General features: G+C 42.1%; 1 protein-coding gene across 1 annotated transcript in view; it reads right to left on the minus strand.

The window, feature by feature from the left end:
• Positions 1 to 13052, minus strand: part of LOC310697922 (uncharacterized protein) — a gene marked incomplete at its 5' end in the record, with an annotated part of 22185 nt that extends 9133 nt beyond the window's left edge. Inside the window, 8 exons of the mRNA XM_083484524.1 lie at positions 3504 to 3578; positions 4183 to 4242; positions 6135 to 6285; positions 8605 to 8656; positions 8912 to 8989; positions 10714 to 10835; positions 12218 to 12458; positions 12591 to 13052. Of these exons, the coding sequence (XP_083340650.1) occupies positions 3504 to 3578; positions 4183 to 4242; positions 6135 to 6285; positions 8605 to 8656; positions 8912 to 8989; positions 10714 to 10835; positions 12218 to 12458; positions 12591 to 13052 (1241 nt within the window). The remainder of the gene's footprint in view (positions 1 to 3503; positions 3579 to 4182; positions 4243 to 6134; positions 6286 to 8604; positions 8657 to 8911; positions 8990 to 10713; positions 10836 to 12217; positions 12459 to 12590) is intronic.
• Positions 13053 to 13409: the final 357 nt, after the last annotated feature.

A 13409-nucleotide genomic window follows, 5' to 3' on the forward strand; every position in this document is an offset into this window, starting at 1 on the left:
AATTTGATTGGCAGGTTCTGAATTTGATTGACAGGTGATTTGATCGACAGGTTGTCGATTGGAATGACACAATGATTGACAGTGAGGGGGCAAGCCGGGTTCAATCCCAGAAGGATTGACAGGTTATCGATTGGAGTGACAGGATATTTGATTGACATGTTCTCAATTTGATTGACAGGTTCTCAATTTAATTGACAGGTTCTCAATTTGATTGACAGGTGATTTGACTGACAGGTTGTCGATTGGAATGACATAATGATTGACAGTGAGGGGGCAACCATGGTTATTCAGTTGAACCCAGAATGATTGACAGGTTATTAATTTGAATGACAGAATGATTGACAGGGAGGGGGCAACCGGGGTCATCTGGCACCAGGATGATTGACAGGCACTACGGTTCCCGGGACAACCAGGCGCCTGATTCCCAGAATGATTGACAGGCTATCGATTCGAATGACAGAATGATTGACAGGCATCGGGTAACCATGGTTGCCGATTTGAGCCCGGGATGATTGACAGGGAAGGGGCAACCGGGGTCGCCTGGCGCCAGGATGATTGACAGGGCGCTACGGTTCCCAGGCCCCTGAATCCCCGAATGATTGACAGGTATTTATCGATTTGAATAACGGAATGATTGACAGGTACGGAGCAACCAGGGTTCAATCCCAGAATGATTGACAGGCATAGGGCAACCATGGTTATCGATTGGAATGACAGAATGATTGACAGGGATGGTCCCACTCCCCTGGATCCCAGAATGATTGACAGGGATGGGGCAACCAGGGTCGTCCAGTCCCGCCCCCTAGATCTTGGAATGATTGACAGGGATGGGGCAACCAGGGTTGTCTGGTCCCGCCCCCTAGTACCCAGAATGATTGACAGGTTATCGATTTGAATGACAGAATGATTGACAGGGATGGTCCCGCCCCCTGGATCCCAGAATGATTGACAGGGACGGGGCAACCAGGGTTGTCTGGTCCCGCCTCCTGAATCCCAGAATGATTGACAGGTTATCAATTTGAATGACAGAGTGATTGACAGGTCTGGGCCAACCGGGGTTGTCCAGTCCCGCCCCCTAGATCTCAGAATGATTGACAGGGAGGGGGCAAGCAGGGTTCAATCCAAGAATGATTGACAGGGGCGGGGCAACCAGGGTTGCCTGGTCCCGCCCCCTGGATCCCAGAATGATTGACAGGTTATCGGTTTGAATGTCAGAATGATTGACAGGGATGCCTTTTCCCACCCCCTGGATCCCAGAATGATTGACAGGAATGGGGCAACCAGGGTTGTCTCGTCCCACCCCCTAGATCTCAGAATGATTGACAGGTCTGGGCCAACCGGGGTTGTCTAGTCCCACCCCCTAGATCTCAGAATGATTGACAGGGATGGGACAACCAGGGTTGTCTGGTCCCGCCCCCTGGATCCCAGAATGATTGACAGGTTATCGATTTGAATGACAGAATGATTGACAGGGATGCCTTTTCACGCCCCCTGGATCCCAGAATGATTGACAGGTTATCGATTTGAATGACAGAATGATTGACAGGGATGCCTTTTCCCACCCCCTGGATCCCAGAATGATTGACAGGGATGGGGCAACCAGGGTTAGCGATTTGAATAGCAGAATGATTGACAGGGAAGGTCCCGCCCCCTGGATCCCAGAATGATTGACAGGGAGGGGGGAACCAGGGTTCAATCCAAGAATGATTGACAGGGGCGGGGCAACCAGGGTCGTCTGCTCCTGCCTCCTGAATCCCATAATGATTGACATGTTATCAATTTGATTGACAGGTGATTTGATTCAGGGTTCAATCCCAGAATGATTGACAGGTTATCAAATTGAATGACAGAATGATTGACAGGGATGCCTTTTCCCACCCCCTGGATCCCAGAATGATTGACAGGAATGGGGCAACCAGGGTTGTCTCGTCCTGCCTCCTGAATCCCAGAATGATTGACAGGTTATCGATTTGAATGACAGAATGATTGACAGGGATGGTCCCGCCCCCTGGATCCCAGAATGATTGACAGGGATGGGGCAACCAGGGCCGTCTGGTCCCGCCCCCTGGATCCCAGAATGATTGACAGGGATGGTCCCGCCCCCTGGATGCCAGAATGATTGACAGGGACGGGGCAACCAGGATTGTCTGGTCCCACCTCCTGAATCACAGAATGATTGACAGGTTATCGATTTGAATGACAGAATGATTGACAGGTCTGGGCCAACCGGGGTTGCCTAGTCCGCCCCCTAGATCTCAGAATGATTGACAGGTCTGGGCCAACCGGGGTTGTCTAGTCCCACCCCCTAGATCTCAGAATGATTGACAGGTCTGGGCCAACCGGGGTTGTCTAGTCCCACCCCCTAGATCTCAGAATGATTGACAGGTCTGGGCCAACCGGGGTTGTCTAGTCCCACCCCCTAGATCTCAGAATGATTGACAGGTCTGGGCCAACCGGGGTTGTCTAGTCCCACCCCCTAGATCTCAGAATGATTGACAGGTCTGGGCCAACCGGGGTTGTCTAGTCCCACCCCCTAGATCCCAGAATGATTGACAGGTCTGGGCCAACCGGGGTTGTCTAGTCCCACCCCCTAGATCTCAGAATGATTGACAGGTCTGGGCCAACCGGGGTTGTCTAGTCCTACCCCCTAGATCTCAGAATGATTGACAGGTCTGGGCCAACCGGGGTTGTCTAGTCCCACCCCCTAGATCTCAGAATGATTGACAGGTCTGGGCCAACCGGGGTTGTCTAGTCCCACCCCCTAGATCTCAGAATGATTGACAGGTCTGGGCCAACCGGGGTTGTCTAGTCCCACCCCCTAGATCTCAGAATGATTGACAGGTCTGGGCCAACCGGGGTTGTCTAGTCCCACCCCCTAGATCTCAGAATGATTGACAGGTCTGGGCCAACTGGGGTTGTCTAGTCCTACCCCCTAGATCTCAGAATGATTGACAGGGATGGGACAACCGGGGTTGTCTGGTCCCACCCCCTGGATCCCAGAATGATTGACAGGTTATCGATTTGAATGACAGAATGATTGACAGGGATGCCTTTTCACGCCCCCTGGATCCCAGAATGATTGACAGGTTAGCGATTTGAATAGCAGAATGATTGACAGGGAAGGTCCCGCCCCCTGGATCCCAGAATGATTGACAGGGAGGGGGGAACCAGGGTTCAATCCAAGAATGATTGACAGGGGCGGGGCAACCAGGGTCGTCTGGTCCCGCCTCCTGAATCCCATAATGATTGACATGTTATCAATTTGATTGACAGGTGATTTGATTCAGGGTTCAATCCCAGAATGATTGACAGGTTATCGATTGGAATGACAGAATGATTGACAGGGCTGCCTTTTCCCACCCCCTGGATCCCAGAATGATTGACAGGGAGGGGGCAACCATGGTTATCGATTTGAATGACAGAATGATTGACAGGGATGGTCCCGCCCCCTTAATCCCAGAATGATTGACAGGTCCGGCTCCGAATGATTGACAGGTACTCACGGACTGGTGGCCATCGGCCTCTCGTACCCGGGGGTCGGTTTCGTCGCCAGGTAGACGCGCTCCGGGCGCGGGGGGCTGCAAGAATAATAGTAATAATAATAATAATAATAATTGATAATAATAATAATTGATAATAATAATAATAATAATAATAATAATAATAATATGATAATAATAATAATATGATAATAATAATATGATAATAATAATAATACTATGATAATAATAATAAATGATAATAATAATAAATGATAATAATAAATTAATAATAATAATAGTATGATGAGGATGATGATAATAATAATAATAATAATAATAAAATTCTAATAAATGAATACAACTACTAATAACAATAATAATAATAAATAATAAAAATATAAAAATAAAATATAATAAAAATATAAAAATAAAATAATGATAATAAAATAACAACAACATAATATAATATAATAATAATAATATGATAATAATAATAATAATAATATGATAATAATAATAATAATATGATAATAATAATAATAAATGATAATAATAAATGATAATAAATTGATAATAATAATAATAGATAATAATAATAGATAATAAAAATAAAAATAAATGATAATAATAAATTAATAACAACAACAAGAAGAAGAACAACAGCCCCGCCCGCCCGAAGCCCCGCCCACCCGTCACTCACGGCAGCGGAGGGAGGGGCCTGTTGGCCAATCCGGCGGCGTTGGCGTCCTTCCCCGACTTCCTGGAAGGGAGAGGCGGGGTTAAAATCAGAGAGGGGGCGCGTCCTAGAGCGGCCACTTCCTGTTTCTCTATTATTATTATTATTATTATTATTATTATTATTATTATTATTATTATTTAATATAACATAACAATAATATAATAGATAAGATAAGATAAGATAAAAGTATAATAAAAGAAGTATAATATGAATTAAATATATAAATATAAATATATTATATTATATTAATATATTTGTATTTATAAAATATTAATATTTTTCTTTTCCATATTTTAATTAATATAACATAATAATGTAATATAATATTATATAATAATATAATATAATATAATATGATATAATAACATAACATAACATAATATATAAATATAAGTATAATAAAAGTATAATATAAATTAAATATATAAATATAAATATATTATATTATATTAATATATTTATAATATATTAATATTTTCCTTTTTCTTTTTATATTTTACTTAATATAACATTATAATATAATATAATATAATATAATATAATATAATATAATATAATATAATATAATATAATATAATATAATATAATATAATATAATATAATATAATATAATATAATATAATATAATATATAATATAATATAATACATATAATATAATAAACATAACAATATACTATACTATACTATCATATCATATACTATACTATCATATCATATCATATCATATCACATAACATAACATTATGATATAATATAATATAATATAATATAATATAATATAATATAATATAATATAATATAATATAATATAATATAATATAATATAATATAATATAATATAATATAATATAATATAACAACATAACATAACATAACATAACATAACATAACAGTATAATATAATATAATATAATATAATATAATATAATATAATATAATATAATATAATATAATATAATATAATATAATATAATATCATATCATATCATATCATATCACATAACATTATAATATAATATAACATAACAATATCATAATATAATATAATATAATATAATATAATATAATATAATATAATATAATATAATATAATATAATATAATATAATATAATATAATATAATATAATATAATATAATATAATATAACAATATCATAATATAATATAATATAATATAATATAATATAATAGAATAGAATAGAATAGAATAGAATAGAATAGAATATAATATAACATAACATAACATAACAGTATAATATAATATAATATAATATAATATAATATAATATAATATAATATAATATCATATCATATCATATCATATCATATCATATCACATAACATTATAATATAATATAACATAACAATATCATAATATAATATAATATAATATAATATAATATAATATAATATAATATAATATAATATAATATAATATAATATAATATAATATAATATAATATAATATAATATAACAATATCATAATATAATATAATATAATATAATAGAATATAATAGAATAGAATAGAATAGAATATAATAGAATATAATATAATATAACATAACATAACATAACAGTATAATATATAATATAATATAATATAATATAATATAATATAATATAATATAATATAATATAATATAATATAATATAATATCATATCATATCACATCATATCATATCATATCACATGACATTATAATAGAATATAATATAACATAACAATATCATAATATAATAGAATAGAATAGAATATAACAATATAACAGAACATAACATAACATAACATAATATTATATATATATAAATATATAATCTTTCATTTCTCTTTCTCTTTCTCTTTCCATTTCACCCTTCTGTTCATTCCACTTATCTATCGATCGATTATCGATCATCGATTATCCACTCACCGCTGTCGCTCCACCAGGCGCAGCAGACAGACGGCCACCACCAACAAGACCGACGTCGAGAAGAAGCCGAGAAAGGCCAGGACCGCCACCATGGCCACCAGCGTCCCCTTGGCCAGCGGCTCGGGGCAGGCGCACTCCTCCGGCGGCGCCACTGCGGGGAGAAAACGGCGCCGCGCTACGTTTCCCGCGCTAAGGTTCCCGCGCTAGAATTCCCATGCTACGTTTCCTGCACTAGAATTCCCACGCTACGTTTCCCGCGCTATAATTCCCACGCTACGTTTCCCATGCTAGAATTCCCACGCTACGTTTCCCACGCTAGAATTCCCACGCTACGTTTCCCGCGCTAGGATTCCCACGCTAGAATTCCCGCGCTACGTTTCCCGTGCTAGAATCCCCGCGCTACGTTTCCCGCGCTAGAATTCCTGCGCTGCATTTCCCGCGCTAGAATTCCCGCGCTGCGTTTCCCGGACTAGAATTCCCATGCTATGTTTCCCATGCTAGAATTCCTGCGCTAGAATTCCCACACTATGTTTCCTGCGCTAGAATTCCCACACTATGTTTCCTGCGCTAGAATTCCCACGCTACGTTTCCCGCGCTAGAATTCCCACACTACGTTTCCCGCGCTAGAATTCCCACTCATATTACAGCGCTAAGGTTCCCGTGCTTAAATTCCCACTCTGAAATCCCCGTGCTAAAATTCCCGAGCTACGGTTCCCGTGCTTAAATCCCCGTGCTAAAATTCCCTCTCTGATATTACAGCGCTAAGGTTCCCGCGCTAAAATTCCCACGCTAGGGTTCCTGCGCTACAATTCCCGTGCTAAAATTCCCTCTCTCATCTTACAGCGCTAAGGAAACTCCCTGGAAATAAACAGGAAATAAACAGGAAACTGACATGAAATAGACAGGAAACTGACATGAAATAGACAGGAAACTCCCTGCAAATAGGCAGGAAATAGGCAGGAAACTCCCTGGAAATAGACAGGAAACTGCCTGGAAATAGGCAGGAAATAGACAGGAAACAGACAAGAAACTTCCTGGAAACAGACAGGAAACTCCCTGGAAACCGACAAGAAATAGGCAGGAAACTTCCTGGAAATAGACAGGAAACTCCCTGGAAATAGACAGGAAATAAACAGGAAATTCCCTGCAAATAGGCAGGAAACTCCCAGGAAATAGACAGGAAACAGACAGGAAACTCCCTGGAAATAGGCAAGAAATAGACAGGAAACTCCCTGGAAATAGACAGGAAACAGACAAGAAACCTCCTGGAAATAGACAAGAAATAGGCAGGAAGCTTCCTGGAAATAGACAGGAAATAAACAGGAAACTCCCAGGAAAATAGACAGGAAACTGACATGAAATAGACAGGAAACTCCCTGCAAATAGGCAGGAAATAGGCAGGAAACTCCCAGGAAATAGACAGGAAACTGACAGGAAACTGACAGGAAATAGAGGAAACTCCCTGGAAATAGGCAGGAAATAGATAGGAAGCAGACAAGAAACTTCCCGTGCTAAAATTCCCACGCTAAGGTTCCCGTGCTAAGGAGACTTGAACCTGCAACCTTCCCCAGGATTGCCCACTGCGGGGACAAGCGGGCGCCGCACTAAGCTTCCCGCATTTCATTTCGACACCCCCCCTCTTATCGCACCCAGGGAGTTTCCTGTCTATTTCCACACAGTTTCCTGTCTATTTCCTGTCTATTTCCAGGGAATTTCCTATTCCCCACAAGCAGAAAGCCAGCAGCTCATTGAGTTTCCTGTTTCCTATTTCCAGGGAGTTTCCTGTCTCATTCCTGGGAGTTTCCTGTTTATTTCCTGTCTATTTCCAGGCAGTTTCCTGTCTATTTCCTGTCTACTTCCAGGGAGTTTCCTGTTTATTTCCTGTCTATTTCCAGGGAGTTTCCTGTCATTTTCTAGGGAGTTTCCTATCTATTTTCAGGGAGTTTCCTGTTTATTTCATGTCTATTTCCAGGGAGTTTCCTATTTCCAGGAAGTTTCCTGCCTATTTCCTGCCTATTTCCAGGATGTTTCCTGTCTATTTCCTGGGAGTTTCCTGCATATTCCCAGGGAGTTTCCTATTTATTTCCTGTGTATTTCCAGGGAGTTTCCTGTTTATTTCCTGTCTATTTCCAGTCTATTTCCTGTCTATTTCTGGGGAGTTTCCTGTCTGTTTCCAGGGAGTTTCTTGGATTTCCAGGGAGTTTCCTGTCTATTTCCTGCCTGTTACCAGGCAGTTTCCTGTCTATTTCCCACAAGCAGAAAGGTAGCAACCCCCTGGAAATAGACAGGAAACTCCCTGGAAATAGACAGGAAATAGACAGGAAACTCCCTGAGCTACTTCCTTTCCGCTTCCAGGAAATAGACAGGAAACTCCCTGAGCTACTTCCTTTCTGCTTACGGGGAATAGACAGGAAATCCCTACGCTAAGGTTCCCGCGCTAAGGTTCCCGCACCCGGCGCCGGCGCCTTACTTTGCAGAGCGACCCCCCGGTGCTGGATGGGAATCCGGGCGTCTTCGACGTACTGCGGGCGACAGAGGTGGGAGTTATAGCGCGTTTCGCACCCGGGACCCGGGAGGGCAGTCGAGAGAGATGGGAATTGTAGCGTGCCGGCGCCGCCTTTTGCACCCGGGGCCGGGCGCCGGAAGGGCGGGCGAGGAAGGGGAATGGTAGCAGGTTTCGCACCCGGGACCCGGAAGGGCAGAGGAGAGAGATGGGAATTGTAGCGCGTTCGGCGCCCGGTTCCGCACCCGGCGCCCAAAGGGAAGGGGAGACTCACCCTGGCGTGCGGCGCGGGTTCGAGGAAGGCCGCCTGGCGCCGGCGCCGCATTCCGCGGGGCGGGAAGTCGATCAGCGCCTGGAAGCAGAAAGGAAGTTTATGAAGCACGGGAACCTTAGCGCGGGAACCTTAGCGCGGGAACTTTAGCATGGGAACTCCCTGGAAATAGGCAGGAAACCCCCTGGAAATAGACAGGAAACTGACAGGAAACAGACAAGAAACCTCCTGGAAATAGGCAGGAAACTGACAGGAAATAGACAGGAAACTCCCTGGAAATAGGCAGGAAACTGACAGGAAATAGACAGGAAACTCTCTGGAAATAGGCAGGAAACTCCCTGGAAATAGACAGGAAACTCCCTGCAAATAGGCAGGAAACTCCCTGGAAATAGACAGGAAACTCCCTGCAAATAGGCAGGAAACTCCCTGCAAATAGGCAGGAAATAGGCAGGAAACTTCCTGGAAACAGACAGGAAACTCCCTGGAAATAGGCAGGAAATAAACAGGAAACCCTGGAAACAGACAGGAAACAGACCAGAAACTTCTTGGAAATAGACAAGAAATAGGCAGGAAACTCCCTGCAAATAGGCGGGAAACAGACAGGAAACTCCCTGGAAATAGGCAGGAAACTGACAGGAAATAGACAGGAAACTCCCTGCAAATAGGCAGGAAACTCCCTGCAAATAGGCAGGAAACTGACAGGAAATAGACAGGAAACTCCCTGCAAATAGGCAGGAAATAGGCAGGAAACTCCCTGGAAATAGGCAGGAAACTGCCTGGAAATATACAGGAAGCGTCCTGGAAATATACAGGAAATTGACAGGAAACTCCCAGGAAATAGACAGGAAACTCGCTGGAAATACACAGGAAACAGACAAGAAACCTCCTGGAAATAGACAAGAAATAGGCAGGAAACTCCCTGGAAATAGACAGGAAACTGACAGGAAACAGACAAGAAACCTCCTGGAAATAGGCAGGAAACTGACAGGAAATAGACAGGAAACTCCCTGGAAATAGGCAGGAAACTGACAGGAAATAGACAGGAAACTCCCTGGAAATAGACAGGAAACTCCCTGGAAATAGGCAGGAAACTGACAGGAAATGGACAGGAAACTCCCTGCAAATAGGCAGGAAACTCCCTGCAAATAGGCAGGAAATAGGCAGGAAACTGACAGGAAATAGACAGGAAACTCCCTGGAAATAGACAAGAAATAGGCAGGAAACTCCCAGGAAATAGACAGGAAACAGACAAGAAACGTCTTGGAAATAGACAAGAAATAGCCAGGAAACTTCCTGGAAACAGACAGGAAATAAACAGGAAACTCCCTCGAAATAGGCAGGAAACTCCATGGAAATTGACAAGAAATAGGCAGGAAACTTCCTGGAAACAGACAGGAAATAAACAGGAAACTCCCTGCAAATAGGCAGGAAATAGGCAGGAAATAAACAGGAAACTCCCTGGAAATAGACAGGAAACTGACAGGAAATAGACAGGAAACTCCCTGGAAATAGGCAGGAAACTGACAGGAAATAGACAGGAAACTCCCTGCAAATAGGCAGGAAATAGGAAACTCCCAGGAAATAGACAGGAAACTCCCTGTAAATAGGCAGGAAATAGGCAGGAAACTTCCTGGAAACAGACAGGAAACTCCCTGGAAATAGGCAGGAAATAGACAGGAAACTCCCTGGAAACAGACAGGAAACAGACAAGAAACCTCCTGGAAACAGACAAGAAATAGGCAGGAAACCTCCTGGAAATAAACAGGGAAACGGACAGGAAACGTCCGGGAAACTTCCCCACGCACCTTCTCCCCGCCCCAGTTCTCTTCCGGGTCCTCTCCTCCGGCGCCCGGGTCCATCTCGTCCGCTTCCTCCGAGGCCGAGAAGGGGTCCAGATCCAGCGGGGGCGGCGGCGGCGGGGGCCGGGCTGCGGAAAAAGCCGGAAAGTTTGAGACCCGGGTTCGAATCTTCCCCAACATTCCCCACAGGTGAAATTTTGGGAGATTTACCGGGCGCAGCCAATAGGAAGAGGAGAGGAAGCAGCAGCAACATGGCTGGGAATCCTCTTCCTGGAGGAAGCCGGGGGGGGATTCCGTGATGTCATAAGGGCCGGGCGGTGATGTCACAAGGCGTGATGTCATCAGGGGGCGGAAGGCGCCAAGTTGTGTTTCCGGAGAGGGTGGTAATTATTAAAATTATCCTTTGGAATCTGCCTAATTGGATATCTGCCGAATCTCATAATTTCTATTAATTATTAGGATGGTTAATTTATAATCATTTGGAATCTACCTATTTGGATATAATAATAATAATAATAATAATAATAATAATAATAATAATAATAATAATAATAATTTACTTATACTTTATGCCTGGATATCAGTATTATTATCTGCATATCTTTATTATTATTATTATTATTATTATTATTATTATTATTATTATTTACTTATAATTTACATGTCTGGATATCAGTATTATTATCTGCTTATTATTATTATTATTATTATTATTATTATTATTATTTACTTATAATTTACATGTCTGGATATCAGTATTATTATCTGCATATTATTATTATTATTATTATTATTATTATTATTTACTTACAATTTACATGTCTGGATATCAGTATTATTATCTGGATATCTTATTATTATTATTATTATTATTATTATTATTATTATTATTATTATTTACTTATAATTTACATGTCTGGATATCAGTATTATTATCTGCATATCATTATTATTATTTACTTATAATTTACATGTCTGGATATCGGTAATTATCTGCATATTATTATTTTTATTATTATTATTATTTACTTATAATTTACATGTCTGGATATCAGTATTATTATCTGCATATCTTTATTATTATTATTATTATTATTATTATTATTATTATTATTATTATTTACTTATAATTTACATGTCTGGATATCAGTATTATTATCTGCTTATTATTATTATTATTTACTTATAATTTACATGTCTGGATATCAGTATTATTATCTGCATATCTTATTATTATTATTATTATTATTATTATTATTATTATTAACTTATAATTTACATGTTATTAACTGCGTATCTTTATTACTACTACGACTACAACTACTACTTGTAATGTACCTATTTGGATATCTATATTATTATTATTATTATTATATTAGTACTACAACTACTACTTGTAATGTACCTATTTGGATATCTATATTATTATTATTATTATTATTATTATTATTACAACAACTGGGGGGGGGGAACCAGGACTTGCGAATAAATAGCTTTAATATGTGGGAACCGTAGCGCCGCCAAACGGACGGCACCCAGTGGATCCCTTGCACCCAGCGGATCCCTTGCCTTGCACCCGGCGCTTCAGTTCCCAGCCTTGGAGGGAAAAACCAGGCGCTTGGCTTGCGAAGAAATAGCTTTATGGTGTGGGAACCGTAGCGCCGCCAAACGGACGGCGCCCAGTGGATCTCTTGCACCTGGCGGATCTCTCCCACCTGGCACTGCGCCTCTTGCACCCGGCGCTTCAATTCCTGGGGGTGGGGAGAGAACTTTATTGTGTGGGAACCGTAGCACCCAGTGGATCTATCACGCCCGGCACTTCAGTCCCCAGCCTTGGGATCCATAGCGTCCCCCAAAAGAGGGCACCCGTGGATCTCTCGCACCCAGTGGATCACTCGCACCCAGTGGATCTCTCGCACCCAGCACTTCATTTCCCAGGCTTGGGAACTGTAGCGTTCCCAAATGGACGACGCCCAGCGGATCTCTCGCACCCGGCAGATCTCTCCCGCCCAGTGGAACCCTCCCACCCAGCAGATCTCTCCCATTCCGTGGACCCTCCCACCCGGCAGATCTCTCGCACCCAGTGGATCCCTCCCACGCAGTGGATCTCTCGCACCCAGCACTTCAGTTCCCAGCCTTGGGATCCATAGCGCCCGCAGACGGCACCCGTGGATCTCTCGCACCCAGCGGATCTCTCGCACCCAGCGGATCTCTCGCACCCGGCACTTCATTTCCCAGGCTTGGGAACCGTAGCGTTCCCAAATGGACGACGCCCAGCGGATCTCTCGCACCCAGCAGATCTCTCTCACCCAGTGGAACCCTCCCACCCAGCAGATCTCTCCCATTCCGTGGACCCTCCCACCTGGCAGATCTTTCGCACCCAGTGGATCTCTCGCACCCGGCACTTCAGTTCCCAGCCTTGGGATCCATAGCGTCCGCAAACAGACGACACCCGGGGATCTCTCGCTCCCAGCAGATCTCTCCCACTCCATGGATCCCTCCCACCCGGCAGATCTCTCGCACCCAGTAGATCCTTCGCACCCAGCACCAGGTGCTTTGGTGGTGAACAAATAGCTTTATTTCCTGGGAACTGTAGCGCCGCCAAACGGACGGCGCCCAGTGGATCTCTCCCACGCGGCACATCTCTTGCACCCAGTGGATCCCTCCCACCCGGCAGATCTCTCCCACCCAGCGGATCTCTC

This window comes from Podarcis liolepis (assembly GCF_965112155.1).
Source record: "Podarcis liolepis genome assembly, chromosome: Z".
Classification (NCBI taxonomy): domain Eukaryota; kingdom Metazoa; phylum Chordata; class Lepidosauria; order Squamata; family Lacertidae; genus Podarcis; species Podarcis liolepis.